Source organism: Pyrenophora tritici-repentis, chromosome 9 (assembly GCF_003171515.1).
Source record: "Pyrenophora tritici-repentis strain M4 chromosome 9, whole genome shotgun sequence".
Lineage (NCBI taxonomy): Eukaryota > Fungi > Ascomycota > Dothideomycetes > Pleosporales > Pleosporaceae > Pyrenophora > Pyrenophora tritici-repentis.
The window spans coordinates 2,144,476-2,165,214 of NC_089398.1; the positions used below are offsets into that span (position 1 = coordinate 2,144,476).

General features: G+C 48.1%; 11 protein-coding genes across 11 annotated transcripts; 5 read left to right on the plus strand and 6 right to left on the minus strand.

Annotated features, from left to right (window-relative positions):
* Positions 1-55: 55 nt before the first annotated feature.
* Positions 56-518, plus strand: PtrM4_151810 (uncharacterized protein; the record flags this gene model as incomplete). The annotated part of the gene is made up of 2 exons (XM_066110130.1): positions 56-168; positions 290-518. 2 exons carry the CDS (start codon positions 56-58, stop codon positions 516-518), a joined length of 342 nt encoding a protein of 113 aa, XP_065960113.1.
* Positions 519-629: 111 nt separating this feature from the next.
* Positions 630-1,022, plus strand: PtrM4_151820 (uncharacterized protein; the record flags this gene model as incomplete). The annotated part of the gene is made up of 1 exon (XM_066110131.1): positions 630-1,022. The coding sequence occupies one exon, from the start codon at positions 630-632 to the stop codon at positions 1,020-1,022; it is 393 nt and encodes a 130-aa protein (XP_065960114.1).
* Positions 1,023-1,063: 41 nt separating this feature from the next.
* Positions 1,064-1,391, minus strand: PtrM4_151830 (uncharacterized protein; the record flags this gene model as incomplete). Its single annotated transcript, XM_066110132.1, has 2 exons — positions 1,064-1,083; positions 1,166-1,391. 2 exons carry the CDS (start codon positions 1,389-1,391, stop codon positions 1,064-1,066), a joined length of 246 nt encoding a protein of 81 aa, XP_065960115.1.
* A 1,550-nt stretch (positions 1,392-2,941) lies between these two features.
* On the plus strand, positions 2,942-3,394 carry PtrM4_151840 (uncharacterized protein; the record flags this gene model as incomplete). Its single annotated transcript, XM_066110133.1, has 2 exons — positions 2,942-3,089; positions 3,135-3,394. 2 exons carry the CDS (start codon positions 2,942-2,944, stop codon positions 3,392-3,394), a joined length of 408 nt encoding a protein of 135 aa, XP_065960116.1.
* A 2,018-nt stretch (positions 3,395-5,412) lies between these two features.
* On the minus strand, positions 5,413-6,086 carry PtrM4_151850 (uncharacterized protein; the record flags this gene model as incomplete). The annotated part of the gene is made up of 3 exons (XM_066110134.1): positions 5,413-5,748; positions 5,805-5,934; positions 5,992-6,086. The coding sequence occupies 3 exons, from the start codon at positions 6,084-6,086 to the stop codon at positions 5,413-5,415; spliced, it is 561 nt and encodes a 186-aa protein (XP_065960117.1).
* A 664-nt stretch (positions 6,087-6,750) lies between these two features.
* On the minus strand, positions 6,751-7,024 carry PtrM4_151860 (FUSC domain containing protein; the record flags this gene model as incomplete). The annotated part of the gene is made up of 2 exons (XM_066110135.1): positions 6,751-6,882; positions 6,956-7,024. The coding sequence occupies 2 exons, from the start codon at positions 7,022-7,024 to the stop codon at positions 6,751-6,753; spliced, it is 201 nt and encodes a 66-aa protein (XP_065960118.1).
* A 1,348-nt stretch (positions 7,025-8,372) lies between these two features.
* Positions 8,373-8,699, minus strand: PtrM4_151870 (uncharacterized protein; the record flags this gene model as incomplete). Its single annotated transcript, XM_066110136.1, has 1 exon — positions 8,373-8,699. One exon carries the CDS (start codon positions 8,697-8,699, stop codon positions 8,373-8,375), a length of 327 nt encoding a protein of 108 aa, XP_065960119.1.
* Positions 8,700-10,256: 1,557 nt separating this feature from the next.
* PtrM4_151880 (uncharacterized protein) lies at positions 10,257-14,147 on the minus strand (the record flags this gene model as incomplete). The annotated part of the gene is made up of 1 exon (XM_066110137.1): positions 10,257-14,147. One exon carries the CDS (start codon positions 14,145-14,147, stop codon positions 10,257-10,259), a length of 3,891 nt encoding a protein of 1,296 aa, XP_065960120.1.
* Positions 14,148-14,351: 204 nt separating this feature from the next.
* On the minus strand, positions 14,352-15,403 carry PtrM4_151890 (uncharacterized protein; the record flags this gene model as incomplete). Its single annotated transcript, XM_066110138.1, has 2 exons — positions 14,352-14,356; positions 14,410-15,403. The coding sequence occupies 2 exons, from the start codon at positions 15,401-15,403 to the stop codon at positions 14,352-14,354; spliced, it is 999 nt and encodes a 332-aa protein (XP_065960121.1).
* Positions 15,404-16,696: 1,293 nt separating this feature from the next.
* Positions 16,697-18,093, plus strand: PtrM4_151900 (uncharacterized protein; the record flags this gene model as incomplete). Its single annotated transcript, XM_066110139.1, has 2 exons — positions 16,697-18,010; positions 18,067-18,093. The coding sequence occupies 2 exons, from the start codon at positions 16,697-16,699 to the stop codon at positions 18,091-18,093; spliced, it is 1,341 nt and encodes a 446-aa protein (XP_065960122.1).
* Positions 18,094-18,349: 256 nt separating this feature from the next.
* PtrM4_151910 (uncharacterized protein) lies at positions 18,350-20,647 on the plus strand (the record flags this gene model as incomplete). The annotated part of the gene is made up of 1 exon (XM_066110140.1): positions 18,350-20,647. The coding sequence occupies one exon, from the start codon at positions 18,350-18,352 to the stop codon at positions 20,645-20,647; it is 2,298 nt and encodes a 765-aa protein (XP_065960123.1).
* Positions 20,648-20,739: the final 92 nt, after the last annotated feature.

Genomic DNA, 20,739 nt, shown 5'->3' on the forward strand with positions numbered 1-20,739 from the left:
CGGCTAACGTTGTGGGCGCTATGCCCTGTACGTACTAGCCTTTAAGTGAGAGAAGATGGGATGGAACCTAGGTTATACCAAAATCTACGACTTCACGTTCTACGATATAGCCAGGATCAAGCCTATCAAGCTCACCAATCAAGCCTGCTTGATGGGCTTGATTTGCTTGTACTTTTGAGCAGTCTGGGCTTGATTTGGCTTGATTGTATTCACTCAATCAAATCAATCAAGCCCATCAAGCAGGCTTGATTGTTGGCATCTCTGCTGTCTTCGAGACCATCTTATCTAGCTATGAGGAGCGCGTAGAGTCCTACAGCGGCGTCAATTACGACGAACCTGGCGCGCCAGAGGACCACATTGCCATCAACCTCCGCGCTGCTTGGGCAAAGGCGAACGAGTACTACATTAAGCTTGATGACTCCCCCGCCTACTATGCTGCTACCTCTCTCCATCTAGCGTACAAACACTACTGCGACAACGCGTGGAGGGATAAACTAGAGTGGTTGGCAGCAGCGTAGTCGGCGTTCTAGGCGCTTTGGGGCACGTACAAGGACAACCCAGCGCCGCCGCCAGCGCCAGCAGCACCTTGGGCGCGTGTAAACAACGACCTCAACGACGCTATCGCGTCCATGATAGAGCCTCATCAAGGCGTTAGAGTTTCTAACGATTTAGATAAGTACACGCGCTGGAAACTTGAGCCCTGGGTCCCCTCTGTCGACAATCCAATTACTTATTGGCTCTCACGCCGCCGCGACTACCCCAACCTTACGCGCCTCGCGCTCGACGTCCTCTCTATACCCGCCTCTAGCTGTGACTGTGAGCGGATGTTTAGTGAGCTTGGCGATCTTTTGCGGCCAAAAAGGAGGAAGATCTCGTCACAATTGCTGGTAGCAATACAGTCAGTACGCGCTTGGTTGCGGGTCGGCTTTGGTGTTGAAGGAGAGACTGCAGAGTCTCTACTTAGCGACGAGGCAATTGATGGCATGTATAACTTGGGGGATTGGCACGATAGCGAAGCCTGATTTGTATGTAAAAAAGTAATCAGTTTGGATAAGTTACCTAATCAGTTCAGTTCGAGCCTTGCTAGAAGACAATTCAATCAGTTTGTTAAGATTTTTCGGCCTGCTTCTTGCAGTTCAATTCAAGCCAAGGGTTGCAAACTGACTGAACGGATTGTTGACATGTCTGCGTGTAGGCGGCTCGATAACTTGTGTAGGCGGCTCTGTAGGCGGATCCGGCGTACTTTCTGGCAGCTCTATCGGCTGGGTTGGCTGGCTGCCGTCACCCAACAGCGCCTTGAGCGTAGGTTTGCGCGTACGTTGTGCTCGCTTGAAGGGAGTATCAGCTTCTTCGGCAGCCTCGGGCTTGCGTTTTGCTAGTATAGAGGGCATGGATAAGGCTAAAAGTAAGCCGGAGCCGCGAGAAAGTAAGGTGTTGTTTGTCGGCTGGGCAAGCCAGTCTCCATGCATTCACTTCTCACCAGTTAGCTCTCCTCTTATAGGACTAGCTCCTTCTGCTTAAGGGCTAGCCTCCTCTAGGCAGCACCCCGCACCATATAGCTAGCACTTCGCGGTTCTCAATACAACAACGATACAAACAACGATCAAAGTCCCAAAGGGAACACCAAGAGAAATCTCGAGCGCGTTCTACTCACTTAAGCTAGTACATGGATACTTCAACTCCTACCTTAAGAGATTCAACAAGAGAGACTGCAACCTATGCACATGCTACAAACCACAAACGCCACAGCATCTACTTCTAGAATGCAAGCAATACAAAACACACAGAAACACACTCAGAGAAGCAATACAACACAGGCCCCTTACCCTCCCACTCCTCCTCCAAACAAAGACTGGCATTGAAGCTACTATAGCCTTTATTGCAAGTACTAGGATTGGCACGAGAAAATGGCACCTTGGGCAAACCACCGAACAGACAGACACTGTATAAAACTACAAAAACAATATTTCCTTATCCAAAAGAGCCCGCTGCTACATCTCTTTCTATTCACCACACTGCTCTTTAGCACCCGCGCCAATGGAAGACCAGCTCTGAAATTGGAGTACGCAAAACACCACCCAAATTGTACAAGACCCATAGAAACTCCACAACGACCATCATACATAGAACGGCTTAGCCAAAGTCCTACATAGTCACCGACTGATACAGGACTCTAATGGAAATATAATATAATAATAATAATATCCTAGGCTCCACAGCCTTTGTGAAGATGCTGCTTGAAAACGGTGCAGACTTCAATGCTACAGACGATTGTGGCCGGACGCCACTACGCGCAGCATCCACCGAAGGCTACGAGGACATAGTGAAGATACTGAGTAAAAAAGAGGCTGAGGACAAGAAGGCTAAGGCTGGTTCTGGAAACAAACGTGATCGCAGTTCACGTAACAAAAACCTCATGATAAAGAGAATGCGCCCAAGAGAAGGAATGTGAAGGGCTGAAACCTTGATTGATAGTACTTGGCCTGTGGCGTTCGTTGTGGCTATGATAGGCTAAGAGCCTCGTTGCTGTGGGGTCCCTCGGTGGAATTCTCGGAGCTTCGTCAGCGCTCTAGAAATCGCTGGAAGCTTCTCGAAGACAGCACTACTGGACATATATAAACTCTGTGACGGTTCATGGGGTAAGGACATCCTAGGTGCCACGTGTTGGCGATATGGTTCTTCCTCTTACTGATAAGCACCTTCTACACCTATCCATGTCACAGATACGTCATGTAAACAGACTAGTATGATGGCCCCATAAAAGGCCATCACCACAGCAGAACAGAACATGTCACGGTTTGGGGTCTCTCCTGCAGTCGCAACTCACATTTGTAATGGAACGATGCCTATTTGGGACTAGCACGGTTGACGTCACCCATCTACATAAACTTTCCATAGCTTGTACAATACAACCTCAGTTCAATCCTTCAATTCTCCGCACATGCGCACTGTTCACTCCACCGCAACAGATTCTGAGTCGAAATACCGTCTCTACTTCGAGCTACTGCATCGAAAGATCACTGAATACCACCTTGAGGCTCGAGATATATACAATATGGATGAAAAGGGCTTCTTAATTGGCTTAATAGGTAGAAGCAAGAGGATCTTTAGCAAACGCTAATGGGATAAGAAAGAGGTTAGAGCATCTCTCCAGGATGGATCACGCAAGTTTCTGACACTCCTGGCCTGCTGCTGCGCCGATGGGAGCTCATTGCCTCCAGCCCTCATCTACGCAGCTGCAAAAGGAGCTATACAATCAAGTTGGGCAGAGGATATTAAGGCAGGAGAGCATGAGGTCTTTATCTCATCAACTCCAACAGGCTGGTCAAACGATAACGTAGGCCTAGCTTGGCTTGAGCAGGTGTTTGATCGCTGTACAAAGTGTCGCCCATAGGGCTTATCCCTTGGCTCCTTCTTGGGCAACCAGGCAGCCACCCATTTACCCGCTAGTACCTTTACGGCCTAGCTCCTTCACTCCATCTTCCCACTGCGCATATAGACCTCTTTCCAATAGCTCTAATACGACATGATTCTCCCCAACCTTGACGCTTGACAAGCCTTAACAATGGAAGATTCAGCCTTACCGAGTTTACTACTACTCGTTACGCCATCTTTATCTTATACCCGCCGCTGTAACGGGCTGAGCCCTAGGTCACATGACTAGGCCGCTGGCCTAGTCGCTTCCTTCCTTCTATCACTCCTTCCCCCAGCAGCCCGTGCACCGTGCACCGCGCGCCAACCCAAACAAAGCGGGATGGCCGCCCACTTCCTCTTCTTCTCTTCATCTCGACTGTAAATAGCATCTGGATTAGGTAGCTGGAATACAGTACCTACAGACCGTTCACAGCCGCTTAGTTCGAGGATGCGTATAGATATGTTACAAACCGGCTATACCTAGCTGCGAGAAAGGAGCGGCCTAAAGACGAATGAACGGTAGGTGATTGTATTGGATAACATAGACGTAGAGACCCTGTTTCCCTCGCGGACGCACCGGCAAGACGAGGCAGAGATTAACGTTGATACCGACACCGACACCGACACCGGTACCGACACCGACACCGGTACCGAGACCGACACCGGTACCGATACCTAGAATTAGCATCCGGCTTTACCGGCCTCTCTAAAAGTCCGCATTAGCAATTTCCCGCCAAAGGAAACGTAATAACGTCGGACACAAGTGAGATGCTCACACAAGTGAGATGCTCACACAAGTGAGATGCTCACACAAGTGAGATGCTCACACAAGTGAGATGCTCACACAAGTGAGATGCTCACTCTGCCAAGCCCCCACCAAAACTACGACTGTTTACGACAGTACAGCACCGTACAGCACCGTAGTTAGAAATCATAATAGACTATTCTTCTCAGGATCTATCACTTCAATTTGCTTACAGGTGCGCGAATTGTGCCCAGTCTCGCCGCAGCGTCCACAGCGCCGTTGCGACGGCTCGCCCACCTCAACGCGCGCCCTATGCTTCGCCTTCTTCCCATCACTACGCGCCCCAAAGTCCTTTAGAGCGGACAGTCGCTGACCGTCCTCGACCGTAAGGGTCCCTCCCTGCTGTACTCGCTTTCTTTTGTGCGATTTACGTCGCGTGGCCGCTTCGTTGGCCGCTTCAAGCTCAGCGTTGCGCTTAGTCATTAATACCATTGAATGTTGATGAAGGTGGAGAAACGTGTGTGAACTTGTTGTATTGGAGCTACGGGAGGAGGGAGAATATCTATGGTGCGCGTACGGAGCAGCTGACTAATCAGTGCCTGGCCAATCAGAGCACGGGAAGCCTGATTCACCGTGAATACTAGTGAAGGCTCTCACCGCGTCTCGACAAATGTGCCATCATCTCTGCACCTTTTGTGAACCTTTCAAGCGCCTCAACCATAGAAGTTGGTGAGCTATTTATATGTCTCTGAATCCTCTCTCGAATCAGCTTCGATTGCGACCCAAATTCTAGGGTGTTGCTTGGTGTTTGCGACTGCCAGGGACCGTCCTCGTCGGTCTGTGATGGTGGAGTACGCAGGCGGATAATAAGCTTCAACATCACAGCTTCTGGGTTAAGAGGGACTAATCCAGCGCCTCGGAAGCCTCCTAGGATATTGCTCTTCGTAAAAGTAGCGTTAAAAGCAGCAATAAAGCATGGTAGAAACTCTGTTTAGCGGCGCGAGTGGTCTTGTTGCGCATCAGCTCCTCGACTTGGCAGCCATATGCCTTCTTCAACGGCGCAAAACAACCCACATCAAGTGGCTGCAGCAGGTGCGACGAGTGTAGAGGCATACATAGTGTAATAATGTTCTTCTCCTCACAGAGCCGGTGGAAATCGGTTGAGTTGTGGCTCTCATGACCGTCGAGAACCAGTAGACGACGGTGCCCAACGGTGCTCCCCTCCGTATGCCTGTCAAAGTGCTATAGTCACTCTACCCCAAGCTTGCTGTTTTTCCAGCAGTTCTCAGAAACCCAATAACCCAATCCTGCGGTAGGTCTTCTTCTTTGTACCAGGTAGATAGGTGGTGCTTGCCCTTGAAGACGATAAAGGGTGGGATGGCCCAGCCGGTCGCGTTGATGCCCTGGATGACCGTCACCCACTCTCGGTTGCCCTGCTGCACCGTCTTTGACCGTCCTCGACGCTCCGCTGCTGTGACTACCCGTCCAGTCGATATCTGGCCCATCATAAATATCGGGGAACTAAGTGGGCGAAATCGTTGTTGTATTGAGAACAGCGAAGGACTAGCTATATGGGTGCGGGGTGAAGCCTAGAAGAGGCTAGCCCCTAAGCAGAAGGAGCTAGTCCTATAAGAGGAGAGCTAACTGGTGAGAAGTGAATGCATGGAGACTGGCTTGCCCGGCCGACAATAAAGCCTGTCTCGTCAAAGTTGTAGATGTCTTCATCTGTGATGCTATACTTGGCTTTTATGCTCTCTACAAGCTGGAACCAGCTTCTGATAATCGTAGGATCTTCGCAGAGGGCTCTCTTGTAGTCTTATTTTCGATTGAACTTGACTTTAAGCTCAGGGCGACGCTTAACGAATGTCTTAGCCCAGTTCTCGCCAACGGGGTCGCGATGCCGTTCAGCGAGCAGAGAGTCGGTCATATCTCCTACGGCATCGAGCCGGGGCGGAAATCCTCGTAAGACTGGGTCAAGGACATGCTGGACAATTGTCCCCTCTTCTGTCAGAAGAAGCTTCATTGATTTAGGCTTGCAATCGCGTCTAGGTCGCATTCCAGCGAGTCGACTACTAAGTGTTGATTGAGAGACGTTATAGGCAGCTGCCGCACACCGATGGGTAAGTGTCGCGTCTTGTTGAATAGCTTTAATTGCAAGTTGTATTTGATCTTCGTATAAGCTCTCTCTTGCGTTGTTACGTTGTGGCATAATACGATAATTATCTGAAGGTCTCCTCTGGTGGTATGACTACCATAGGCGACCGAGTAGAGGTACGAAAGGTAACAACGTATTGGATTGAACTACACTCAGAGCTATTGTTCTCTCTACTTATTATTATAATCATCTTAGGACGTACATGACAGATCATCATTCCGCGTCGGTCCTTCTGCTCAGGCTTGCTCCACGAGCCTCACCCCGCCGACCTGGACTGAACCTAACATATTCTTAACAGATTCAATTGTTTGAGCTTCAGTGCCCACGCACAAGCAGACAGACTAGCAAAACCTGACTTATTGCCACAACTAAATTACTTCACCTAGGCTTAGCTAACCCCTTCTCTTCTTATGAGTCCGCCTCGGTTTCTTCAACGCTACACTCTGCCAAAAGTGTATCTAGCCCCCACCGCAGCTGCAGTACCAACTGCCCGCAGCCCACACGCATCGAGGTGCTGCACCAGTACCGCAAGGCCCAAATCGGGAGCAGTCGCCACACTGCTGTTCAGCTGTGTTCTGTTCATAAGATGTTAGTGCTAGCAAGAGGTGGTAGGGGGCTAGCGAAGGATTCTTTTGACGTACTTGGGGTAGGGCGCTCGTCATAGAGACGGTGAGTGCGAGAAGCACAGCGACGGTCTTAAAGCTGAACATAGTTGTGGACGTTGTCGGAGATGTTTTTGATTGTTTTGGTATAACTATCGTAAGAGGGTGGTTAAAGTCTTGGGGTCTTCCAAGAGTGGTTTTTGGAGAAAAGAAGTTTGTTGGTTGTGGACTAAATTCTAGTGGCGCGGTACTCCTTTAAAGACCAGTTGGTAGATCTACCAAAAATGTACCGTAAGTACGTAGGCCTCCTGCTCCCGATACGGAAGTTGTGGCGAGAAGGACAGCAAGATTCGTAAGCTTACGGAGGTGCATTTCAAAAGTCTTTTCCCACCCCCTGGTCAGCGCACGGAGCAACTACAGGGGTGATTCGGCCCGATACAATTGATTTCAATCAGTCCTACGTACATTTCTGCCCTCCTTGTACTCGTTTCCTCCCTCTAAGTCAATGATCTGTTTGATATGGATTGGAATACGCTCAATCCAGGCTGTTGACACGGCAAAGGTGTCGAATACTAGCGTCGTTGCAACGAACAAAGTGTATAGTATTTGATTAGTAGTGAGCAAGAGCTGGGTGGAGAGATCTCCATATGTACAGGTGCGAGCTGAGCGGGAAGCTTGGTCTAACTAGTGGTCCAAGCTTCCGGCCCGGAAAAACTCGCTGGGCTGGCTGTACGCGCATGTCCCGACACAGGCCTGTATCTTTGTCGAGACGCGGTGAGAGCCTTCACTAGTATTCACGGTGAATCAGGCTTCCCGTGCTCTGATTGGCCAGGCACTGATTAGTCAGCTGCTCCGTACGCGCACCATAGATATTCTCCCTTCTCCCGTAGCTCCAATACAACAAGTTCACGCACATTTCTCCACCTTCATCAATATCTATGGTGCGCGCACGGAGCAGCTGACTAATCAGTGCCTGGCCAATCAGAGCACGGGAAGCCTGATTCACCGTGAATACTAGTGAAGGCTCTTACCGCGTCTCGACAGATATTCTCACTCCTCCCGTAGCTCCAATACAACAAGTTCACGCACGTTTTCTCCAACTTCATCAATCTTCTCTTGAGGCAGCTCATCCCAGCACTGTTCCCACGCATGATTAGCCTGAGCTCTACTCTTATTATTATTATTATTATTGAGAAGCTGACACTATTAGTAGTAGTATGACTACCTAATAGAGCGCTCTCTAAGGCACAACGGTAGTGGTGGTACGACTCGTATTGTTGACTAAGGAGCTATTCACACGTTCGTAGATCCGCGTTGCGTGCAGCTGCGTCCAAGCTCCCCGCTAGGACCCACCTGCACGTGTCACCAATCATGTGACTACTCCTCCGCTTGATACCACCAAGTCACTTACGGACTGTATTCTCAACACTCCCCCACAGGCCTTACGTGACTTGTTCTAGTGCCCTTCATCAGTAACTCCCAGCATCTTCTTAAACCTTTCAAAAGCAACTCTCTGCAGTGGCTTAGTCATTCCGTCGGCAACTATCTCGTCAGTCGGAATATAAGAAATCTGGAGCTTCTTCTGCTCAGCTAGGTCTCTAATAAAGTGGTAGCAGATGTCAATGTGCTTAGAACGTTCGTGCAGATGCGGATTCTTCACCAGTGCAATCGCTCCCTGATTGTCACCGTACATCTGGACTGTGATACCGTTCTCATTGACGTATTGGTGCAGGCCGAGATCTCTGAGTACTTGAGCTGCCCACTGTCCCTGCTTGGCGTACATGGCTTGTGAGATGTACTTAGACTCAGCACTTGAGGTTGCCACTGACTTCTGCTTCTTTGCTGCCTAAGAGAATGGTCCTCCATAGAACATTCCGACTCCCCCAGACATGCTCTTCCGGTCTGTCTTATCGCTTGCCCAGTCAGCGTCGGTGTTATCGGGGAACTGAGTGGGCGAAATCGTTGTTGTATTGAGAACCGCGAAGTGCTAGCTATATGGTGCGGGGTGCTGCCTAGAGGAGGCTAGCCCTTAAGCAGAAGGAGCTAGTCCTATAAGAGGAGAGCTAACTGGTGAGAAGTGAATGCATAGAGACTGGCTTGCCCGGCCGACATGGGCGGCTACGCTAGCGTATGATGTCTTGTTTTGTTGGGTGTTTTGGGTGTTTTGGGTGTTTTGGATGTGTTGGATAACAAAAAGGCCGACCTTCTTGCTACAATAGCATGAAGGTATATATAGTTGATAGTCTGACACACCCCCCCAGATCGTAGCAAATGGCGTAGATCTGCAAGCTTTTCAAGGTTTTATTACATGTTCACCGCAGTACGACATGCCCTATATATTCTGCTGCAGGGCTTTTCTAGGTTTATGTGCATGTTCACCGCAGTACGACATGCCCTATTTATTCTGCCATAATCTAGCCTCTACGTCTGTGGCGCTAAACGACTGCCGCATAGCTGGCGCAGTGTTTTTGGAATGTCTTTTTTGATGATGTCGGGTGTACCTCGCTTATGGTCACCCACCCTGTCAGCAGACCGTCTCGGCTCTGCTGAAATGGAACAAGCGGTTCCGGGCTCATAACTGTCAGATGTGGGAGGACCAAGCAGACATGAGGGAGAAGGTTGTTGTATTAAGTGAGTAACAGAGAGCGACTATATACATGAGTAGCGAGCTGAGTAAGCACGCACTAGTGGGTCATGTGAGTACATCATTCACAGTGTACTTAGTGCACAAGGTGCCAGGTCTGACATAAGCGTTGCAGTCTGGTACGCAAGCTGTGCTGTAAACTTCTCAGTCATTTGCTGCGTAACCCTGCCTAGTTTCGTAAAGTCTCTAAAGACGTCCAGTAGTTGTAGTAGTTTGTTTTGGGATAGATGGGATTCGGCCATAGTAGATGCTTGTAGAATTAGGTCCCTTGCCCAGAAAATTGCTTGGGTTGAGTCCTTTGCTCTTGGTTTCTTTTCTTGGCTGTTCTGGAATGGGTTTCTCTCTCTTGTAGTTATCTCTGGGGAGAATGCCGCTGGTCTTTTATTTAGTGGTGGCTGAACAATTAACCTTGGTGTTTCTTGGGTGGTCTGCTCGATGGGTGTTATTATTATTATTATTATTCCATTAGAGTCCTTTTTCAGTCAGAGACTATGTAGGACTTTGGCCGAAGGCCGTTCTATCTTGGTTTTTCTAATTTACATGGTTTTCTGGTATGGTTCGCTAATATGGTTTTTGGCTTTTCTACAAAAGATAGCTTGTATCTGTTTGTTGCCAGGTGCTAAAGAGCAGTTTGATAAGTAGAAAGAGATGTAGCAGCGGGCTCTTGTGGCAAAGGAGAGAGTTGTGGTTTTAGTTTTATACAGTGTCTCTCTGTAGGTCTTCTGGTGGCTGTCCTAGGTACCATTTTCTTGTTCCTATTCTGGTGCTAGTGATAAAAGCTAGGGTTGCTTCTATACCTATACTAGTGTGGAGTAGTAGTGGTAGTGTGACTGGGCGATGTTTGATTGTTTGTAGGAGCGTTTTTCGATGGTCTTTGTATAGATGACAGTACAGTAGTAGGTGTTCTGGCGTTTGGATGTTTTGGCAGGTGCAGCGATTAGAGTCTCGTTTCTTAAATCTCTTTAGGTAGGAGTTGAAGTATCCGTGTCCTAGCTTAAGAGAGTAGAAGGCGCTAGAGGTTACTCTTTTCGTGTTCTGTGGCATTTGGATGGTTTTGCTGATTTTAAGAGGGTATTTGGCTGAGTAGGTAGCTTTGTTTAGAGCGGTTGCTCTTGCTTTGTATTTCTCATACTCTTGGCGTTGTTCCGTTTGTTGTATCCTTTTGATTGTCGTGCCTAGGTAGGCAATGCTCTTTGTTGTTGATCTGGGGTCCTCTTTGGTTGCTTCTTTTGCTAGGTAGTCTGCTCTTTCGTTTCCAACTATATCTGTGTGTCCAGGTGCCCAGAGTAGGTGGATGTTTGCTTGTTTTCGTCGGATCGTATTTGCCGCTTTTAGACATCGGAGTTGCCAATGCTGTCCTGGGTTATCTGATAGGTTTTTAAGCCTGTAGATTGCTGCTTGGTTATCTGCGTAGACCTCAAATTCCTGGTCGGTTGTAGCGTTCTTTGCTGCGTATTCGAATGCTCGTGTGATCCCTTCTAGTTCGCCGTTGTAGACTAGCTGGTATTGTCCGATATTAACTGTTTCTGAGTAGATCTCTTGCTGAGTTGAGTTGTAGACTGCTATCCCAACTCCTATTCCTTTTCCTTCTTGTGTTTGCGAGGCGTCTGAGTATATTGTCGTGTAATTGTCTAGCCTTGTTTTAATGTAGGCTTGGTGCGCATTTGCCTCCTCTTCTTTGGATTTTTGAGAGACTGTTACGGTATAGTTTAGAGTATCCCATGGCCTGAACCGGTATGGGATAGTCTGCTCTGTGTCTCTTTTGTTGTTTTTAGGAATTGCGTTAGTAATAGTTTGTAGCTGTCTGTGCTGGTTTGGTTTCTTTGAGCGTTGGAGATTCGTTGATTGGATCCGAGTTATTGCCTTTGCAATTGGATGGGTGTTGGCTAGCAGGTTTGCTCTGCTTGCGTAGTTCCGGATAGTTGAGTTAAGCCTAATTGCTGGTGGTAGTAGGCTCGCTTCGAGGCTTGTAGGAACTGTTGGTGCTGTTCTAAACACTCCTAGAGTTTTTCGACAAGCCAGGTTGTGTAGTGACTGTAGTTTCTTTGTAGCGTAGGGTTGGTTTTGCCAGTATATTTGTGCTCCGTAGTCTGACACGCTAGTTACACATGCTAAGTATAGTTGTCTAATAGCGTGTGTTGATAGGCCGAGTTCAATGTTCGCTAGTCTTCCTAGCCTGTAGAAAGCTTGTCTGGCTTGGCTTACACGTATAGACACATGTGATTTGAATGATAGTCGGTTGTCTAGATAGATACCTAGCCACTTGACAGTGTCTTTGTGTTCTATCCGGTCGTTGTTTGGGAGTATGAGGGCTCTTTCTATCCTCTCCTTCTTAGCGGTGAAGTGGATTAGCTCTGTTTTGGATGTGTCGAAGATAATGTCTAGCTGCTCTCCCTTGGCAAAGAGTGTAGCTATCTCTTTTTGCAGTGCTCTTATGTTTTTCTTTAGAGAGGTTGATGAGGTAGTAAGAGATAGGTCGTCGATATACGATAGTTGAAAGCTTTGTAAGGCTGGGAATAGGTCTCGGATATAGATAAGGAAGAAGATTGGTGATACTGGGCTGCCTTGTGGGATGCCTGCTCTAATCTTGCTAAATTCTTCAATCTTATTATCGAATGCTAGTCTTAGGGTCCTGTTGGAGAGAAAGGATTTCGCCCAGCAAATTAAGCTAATTGGGAGTCCAAGTTTCTTAAGTCGGTCTAGAAATCGGTTGTGTATGACGTGGTCAAAAGCTCCTTTGACGTCCACGAACACTGTGGAAGTAATTTGGCCTTGCTGTTTTTTGTGTTGAATCTGGTCTACTAGGAGGAGAGCGGCGTCTATTGCAGATTTCTTGTTTCTACCTCCAATTTGTGAGGAGTGTAGGAGGTTTGTGGTTTCTGCTAGACTAGCTAGTCTTTTGGCGATAATTCTCTCTAGTACCTTCCCTAGGCTGTTTAAGAGAGTAATTACTCTATAAGCTTTCGGGAGAGAGTAGTCTAGTTTGGATGGTTTTTTGAGAATTGCTCCTGTAGCTGCTTTCCAGCACCGAGGGTGGTATCCGTAATTAAACAAGATTGAGTAGGCGATGAAGAGGATCGCTGGGTTGAACTTAAATGCAGCGGTTATAATATCTTGAGTAATAGCGTCAGGCCCTGGTGTACTACTTTTAACTTTACTAGAACAGGCTTGTTCTAGTTCAGAAATTGATAGTTGCGGCCAGTCCCAAATGCTCTCTTGATAGTTTAGAAAGCTTGGTAGTTCTGCTGTTGGAGGAGGAGGGAAAAGTGCTTTTCTAAAGGCCTTGCACTTTCCTTTGAATGTTTTCTCTAGTATCTCTCCTTGGATAGGTGGAATCTTTTCGACCTTTTGATCCTTTGTGTATGCCATAGCTTTGTAGATAGACTGTGGGGTTTCTTGTTCTAGAAAGCTATTCCAATGTCTCTTCTTGGCATCCTTGATTGCTCTTGCGTAGGTGTTCCGCGCTATTAAGAAGTCTTTCTTGAATAGATATGCCTCTTGGATGGACAACTGTTGCAATTGTTGTGTGTAGACTCTTTGGCAGTGAGTAAGCTCTCTTCTTAGCTTAGTAAGCTCCTGGTTCCACCAGGGTTTTGGTTTAGGACCTAGTTTGACTTTTGGGATTGCTTTGTCAGCTGCTAGTTGGATGACTTGCGTAATTGCTTCCCCTATCTCCTCTAGTTTGCTTTGAAGCTCCTGGTCCTCTTCTAGAATTAGATTCTTGCAATCTTGTTTCCTAGGGTCGTTTATCTCGCTTATGTGCTGTAGCGTGATGTTGTTTTGAATAGCCTCGTTTAGGGTTTTTTGAAAAAGTGGCCAATCCGCCTTTTTTGTGTTAAACTTGCGTTGGTTTATTGGATTGTCTACTTGGTCGGTGTCTGATCGAATTGAGAAGAGTAGGCCGTAGTGGTCAGATCCAGTCTCCGTAGTGACTTGCCAGTCAATAGCTTTGTCAGCTAGGTCTGGGGTAACTAGGGATAGGTCTAAAACTGATTCTCTTGATAGGTGTGGCCTAAAGAAAGTGCCCGTTCCTGGTGTGTTTAGAAGGCTAAGGTTTTGGCTTTCTATCCATTCTACAAATGGGGGTGCTCCTGGGCTCGTCGATGTGCATAGTGGGTCCCACCACGGGTGGTGCTCATTTGCGTCTAGGAGTAGAATAGATGACTCTGGTAGTCTTGTGTTTGTGTTTAGAAGAACTCTTGGGATAGTCTTTATATCTCCTATACCTCTCTCGTTGTATAGGTTGAAGATATTAAACTTATGGTTTCCTTTCTGTACTACTAGTGCTATAGCGTCTGGATCTGACGTAAAACCTTCTAGTAGGTGGGTTTCTGCTAATAGCGTTCTAGAGATATAGAATAGCACTCTAGGGCGGAGTTTTGGTTCGGATTGTGGGAGAATTTGGAGGTATGCTGCGTGGCTAGTGGACCTAGTATCAGCGTAGTCGTTGTTTCTTGTTGGTGTGAGCCAAGGCTCTTGGACTGCAATTATATCAACCCTTAGTTCGACAGCTAGTTGAAGAGTAGACTCTGTGGCCTGGATACTCTTGTTCAGATTCGCTTGGAGAATCTTAATGCTGTCTAACATTCTGTTGTATATTGGTTCTCCTTGTTTGTTATAGCTGCGAGGACTTCACAGTCTCTGCTATTAGCAAAGTGAGGTTCTTTGCAGTTTGAGCATTTTGGGAGTGTATGGATACAAGGCTTCCCACTTGTCGTGCAGGTGGAGCATTTATGCTGCGATGTAGGGTGGGTCCCCGCACATAGCTGGCATGCTGTTTGGTTCCGGCATTTAAGCTTTGTATGGCCAAAGCCTTGGCAGTTGTCGCATTGGGTAGTAGCTGGAATACTTCTATACTTTTCAGTACGGAGGCTCTCTCCAAGGATGATGATCCTCGCTCCTAGTTTCTTTGCTTCAGCTTCTGTTTTAAAAGCAATAACAATAGAGCTGTTTTGCTTGTTCTTCCAGTCTTTTGTAAGCCAGTAGGAGTTACCAACTATTTGTAGTCCTTTGTTGTATGTAGGGATTTCAGTTTGAAGGATTTCTAGCGTGTCTGCTCCTTCAAAGGTTGTAGGGACGTTGTGGACTATGACTTTTGTCCAAGATTCTAGTGGTTGAGCGTGTTTGATGTTAAAGAGATCCATCCAGATGTTGGATTGCTGGAGAAGGAATTCTCCAGAGTATCCGCTTGTAGTAGTAAGTATGAGATTGTTTCTCTTACTAAGAGCTGCTAGTTGGATAACAGGTCCTGCAATGCCAGCTTTTTGGAATGCCTCGTTGATTTTGTTTCGTGCTTGGAGCGGGTTGATGGTTTGGTTTTCCTCTAGTGTTGCAACTATTTGATAGTGCGTAATTAGTTTCTTAGGCGTTGGCTTTTTCTTTGGGGCTACAGTCGTCCAAGTGGCGTTCTTTGATGGTTGAGCTGCAATTGTTGCGTATGATTGGGGAGCATTTGTGTTTGTTGTCGTTGTTGCTACTGCTACTGTTTGGTTGTTTTGACCAGCTACTGTGGCTGTTGCCTTCTTTAATGTCTTTGCTGCTTTTTCTGAAGCGTTTGCTAGAGTAGCTGAGTGGAAGGCGAGCTTGGCAGATAGTTTGTCCGAGATCTGGTTTGTAACTCTCCCTTTTTCCGTGTAGTCTCTAAATACGTCTAGTAGTTCGAGTAGCTTGTTTTGCTCTTCATATGAGTTGGTCATAATAGAGGCTTGGAGGATCAGGTTTCTAGCCCATTGGATTGCCTGTTCTGGATCTTTTGCGGTTGGTTTATCAGAGTCATTCTTTTGGAATGGATTTCTTCCAGTTCTGTCGTATACAGGAGAGAAGAGGGCTGGTCGTTTGTTCATGATTGGGACTAGTCGTTCGGGTGGGTTAGGTTGAGTTTGGGTTGGGGTCGCTGGTGTCTGGTCCTCTTCTATACCCATTTGGATATCATTTTCGAGATAGATTGCGGTATTAGTGCTGTTTCCGCTTGCCTCTGGGATCTGCACTATGATATTGTCGCTGTCTGGCGGCATTTTTGTTCTGTTGTTGCTACTTTACACTAGAAGGATACCTAGTTCTTCTAGCCGTACCGGTGTGAAAGTAGTGAAAGCCTTGCTATTTTACTCTTCTTACTCTCTTTTCTCTATCTTACTGATCTATCGAGTAGATCTCTAACCCAGGGCGCTCAATGGTACGTTATAATATACCATTTTTTTGTTAGTGCTGAGAAGTACGCGTATGGCGGGTATATACTAGAACCAGGGGTTTATCCCATTAAACTTCAGGAGTACATCCCATTTTTAGTCTATAGTCGAAATTACTCCAAATTTAGACATATAACTCAGCATACGTAGACGCACAATCTGACGAATTTACAGCGCAGCAGACTATGTGGTTCAGGAGCTTAGGGTTTGGTGTTCTTGGTTAGGGTTACGCGTCTGGGGGTCAGGAGGTCGCGAGGCTCGGCACCCCGCCGCGCGCGCGCCGCCGGAGTAAGCACCGAGAGAGCGATCAACAGCGCGTGTATATAAGAAGCCGAGTAGAACAGGTAGGCGTCGATATTTCAACATGTCTAAACCTAGCATCGAGTGCCAGTATTTCGAGCATGTGCCTGAGCACAGCGTAGCGGCATGCAGAGAGTGCAGATATGCAGTATGGCCAGATCAGATTGAGGGCCATCTACAGAAGTAGACTCCGCAACAATCAATTCAATCCGGTCACTCTCCTAGACCCACTTACCTATCTAGGTAGGGCTTAAACTCCTATAGGTAACTACTAGGCTTAAAGCGGTAATCAATCAATCCAATCTGAACCTTCTAGGACCCACTTAATTGATTGTTGCGGACTGTGTACAGAAGCAGCATAAGGTTAGTTACAAGGAGGCTGAGGCAGTTGGACAGCAGGTTCGCAGCTGGGCTGGGTTAGTCCAGTACCCTAGTGAGCTCGAGGTGCCGACTGGTGCTCCAAAGCCTGTGCGGCAATTGCCAGTGTATACAGACGGGATGTTATGCCAATTTGACTCCAGCTGCTGCTATTATGTAGCAAGAAGTAAGGAGGCTATACGAAAGCATTGGCGTAAGGACCATCAAGGATGGTCAGCAGGGAAGAAGCGAGGGCGGCCAAGTCGAACCAGGCAGAAGAGCGTGCAGGCACATATGGATAAGGGGTACCGGCTGGTCCATTGCCAGCGATTATTCAGCAGCCGGCATGGATCGCAGTACTTTGAGGTCCAGGCACCCAGCCAGGATGGAGAAGGCCCCGAAATCGTGCCCGTAGACGGGGCAGCAGCATGGGCGCGAGTGGGCGAGCAGATGGCCAAGGCGTGGGCAGACATCGAGAAGCGGGCGCAGACGACGATCCAGGAGGGCGAGCGCGACGAGGTGAACCCATGGCTGGAGCGGACGCAGTGGTTGCCGTACCTAGTGGGCATGGAGAGGCCGGATTTGTTAGCGTGCATCGAGGAGCCCGTGGCAGAGCCAGATGCCAGGCAGGAGCAGCAGGCCGAGCCGGTGGAAGCAGCGATTTGGGCAGCCATGGATGGATTGGCGCGGTTCAGCCAGGCATCCATTATTGACCGGATTGGCGTGTTTATACGGTTGGAGGCAATTCGCACAGAGATGCACCAAACCCGGTTCCAGCCGTTACAGCCGTATATGGACAAGAACGCCATTGTCAAGCACACACGACCGTGGCAGCAGATGTTAATGTTTTTTGCACGCACACAGAAAGAGCACGGGTGGAAGAGCCCCAAGTATCGGTTTACGCGCCGGCAGCGAGAGGCATGGGAGGTGTTAATCGAACAGGCAAAGCGGAGCATAGAGGGAGACGAAGAAGATGAAGCCGAGGATATGGACGAAGAGAGAGAAGAGCTGGACGAGGAGATGATGGACGACATAGACGAGGCGATAGAGGTAGCTGAGGAAGAGCCAGGTCAGGGAGAAGGCCCCGAGCCTAAGAAGTTGTCTAAGATACAGAAAGCGTGTTTGGAGTTTTGCATTGCATTACTTAACCACCGCATCACCCGTAGAGAGTATGACAGCCCGCTGGTGTGCGCGTTGGCGGTGCTGGGCGTCAAGGAGGACGGATGGAAGGGGCCGGAGCAGTACCCGCCGATATTATCGGCGGTGATCAAGATCGCTCGGTTTATGGTCGTGCAGAAGGGACTAGAAATGTCAGGGCCCGAGGAGGATAGCGGCGATGAGACAGACGACGACTTAGATGACAGCGCGTACGAGAGCGGGCCAAGCCAGCGACGGCGTCCCAAGGGGTGTTTGCAGTTAGTGCAGAAGATGATGGACCGGTTCATGGTGCGCGGCAGCCATAGCCCCATGCAGTGGATGTTGGATTTGCGGACGTATGGATTGAAGATCCATTACAACACTACAACCCGCGGGCATGTAGAGTGGACGAACGGCGACGAGCTGCTGTACAAAGAGCTGCATTTTAGCATGGCGCAGTTCCGCGGCATGGTACATGGGCTGGCTAGCGAGAGCCGGCGATTATTAACAGAGGAGTTAATGTTTAGCAGCAAGGCAGCGCCGGTGCCCAGTGATCGGAATGGTCTGGTCTGACTTGGTCTTGGTCTGGTCTAGACCGCCAAGACTTGGTCTGGTCTGGCGATTTTTTGAGACCGTGGTCGGACCGGTCTAGATGATCGGACCGGTCCGGCTATAAATAGGTCCACGTGACTAGATCTTAGACTAATCTAGCCAGAAAATTTAGCACAATATGAGTCATTAAGATCAAGGTAAGTCTTCTACTTACATAGAACAATCAAGTCCTTAACAACCTACTTATATACTATTGTTATGGAGCCTTCAACACCAACCTCACCGTCCCCATCGAATATTATAAGACTAGATTTAACGTCTCTTACTCCATCTCCTATCCCCACGTCATCACCCACCCCTATACTATCACCCACTCCTATTCAATATCACGAATCTCCAGATGAGTTCGTGCAGGGCGGTATCACGTACGTGAAACGTGCAATAATTGCAAGGAAGGATTTCCGTCAAGGTACATCACACATCTGGAAGTACGGACTCCAATACATTCGAGATAGCGATAAGAAAGAGGTGTATTACTGCCATGAGTGCAGGGTTGGGAAGAGCAAGCAAGAGTTGTTTGTCATCAATGGCACTTCTAGGATCCGGAATCACCTGGAACAGAAGCACCAGATTGATCCCCAGAGTGGCATCAAGCGAAAGGGTTCTGTACGGAAGTCTATAATCGACCAGCAAAAGGATGGGGCTGCTTCCAGCATCTTTTTCTGGAAGGAGTCAGTAGAGAAGTTTAAAGAGCTTCTAATTCGTTGGATTGTGTACTGCCATATCGCCTTCTTTCAATTAGAGAACCAGTACTTTCGTGAACTACTCCTCTTTTTAAATCCGGCACTACTCAACCACCTCCCGAAGGCTGCGAAGACTATCCGAAGCTGGGTAATGAATGCATTCATATCGAAGAAGCAACAGCTTAGGGAGGACCTACACCATTCACGGAGTAGGATCTCTATCTCCTTTGATCTCTGGACTTCACCAAACCCTTACGCTATCCTAGGCGTCGTCGCTATGTGGATTGATACTACCGGCATGCGACGTGTTACCGCTTTAGGTATGCGACGTATATACGGCGAACATACTGGAGAGAATCTTGGATCGGTGGTCCTTGAATTGCTGGAAGAATACGACATTAGCGGAGATCAGATTGGATACTTTATGCTGGATAATGCCTCGGCAAATGATACCGCTGTTGAGTTTATACTCAAGGATCTCTGCCCATGGATGAAGTCAAAACAACGTCGTCATCGCCGGCTGCGTTGCTTGGGCCATGTCATCAACCTCTGTTGCCAGGCGTTCCTTATGGGGCGAAACTGTGAGAAGTATCTTGCGAAGCTGGAGAAGCATCATCAACGTGGCGACTATACGAAGGTGGAAGAGCTCTGGAAGAAGTTCGGATGTTTGGGTCGTCTTCACAACCTGGTGCGATACATCAGGCTTACTCCACAACGGCGTGAGGAGTTTGCTACAATTATTATCGGCGGAGATCTTTCGCAATTCGACGGGCTTGAGCTTATCCAGAACAACTCGACCCGCTGGAACTCATGGTTTTATTCGATTACACGTGCATTAAATGTTCGAGAACGTTTAGAGCTCTTCTCGGCTCGTCATGTACCTGGAAAGGGCTCCGTAGGGATCGCGAACTTTAAGCTTGATGGACAGCACTGGTTTGAGCTTGAAAAGATTGAACTCGCTCTCAAAGACTTCTATGCTGCAACTTTGCTTTCTGAAGGTAAGAAGACGTCACTTGCGGACTGGTTTTCAACTTTGGACTGCCTTCTCCGGGAGATAAGCGAGACGAAGGATCACTACCACGACATCCACACTGAGGACGATAACAACTTTACATGGAAGTACCTTCAAGGCTGCGCTGATGCTGCTTGGTTAAAGTGCGTTGAGTACTATAACAATCAGCAGCTGAATTGGCAAAATCGATTCCCTGAAGATACTGACCTTCCACCGGCATATTATGCGGCTCAAATCCTTGATCCATATCGCAAGTGGGGATGGTTCAGGCAAGAGTGGGTTCTTCATGGCGACGAAGAGAAGAAGAGGTGGTTTGAAAACGCACAATTAGCGGTGAAGCATCTCTGGGAGACAGAGTATAAGGGAAGGTACCCTGTCGAGATGCTGCCACCACCAGCCAGGAAGGAGAGAGATCCTGACCCAGCATTTGATCGCCAGCGGGAACATAAGCGCATTCGAATAGACGCTCCAGTTTCTACAACTGATTTGTATGAACAATACATCTCTACTGACCGGCTTCATAACGAAGAGGCAGGTTGCAATGAGGCTATTGCGTACTGGCTATCTCGCTACGACTCCCAACGAGATCTCGCTCGCTTCGCTCTAGACATGTTTGCGATCTCGCCTATGTCGGATGAATGCGAACGTCTTTTTAGTAGCGCGAAGCTTACTATCGTCGATCGCCGTGGTAGGCTGAAGGCAGATATTATAGAAGCGTGCGAGTGTCTCCGGGCCTGGTATGGAAAGCCCCAAGCTGAGGGGAACAGCGATATCGAGGATAGTGAGAACGAAGACGACTAGATTGACAGTCAGTAGTAAAACACATTTCCTCGGCTTCCTTCTTTGCTTCAGCCTCATTCTTGGCGGTCTTGTTGGTCGGACCGGTCTGGTCG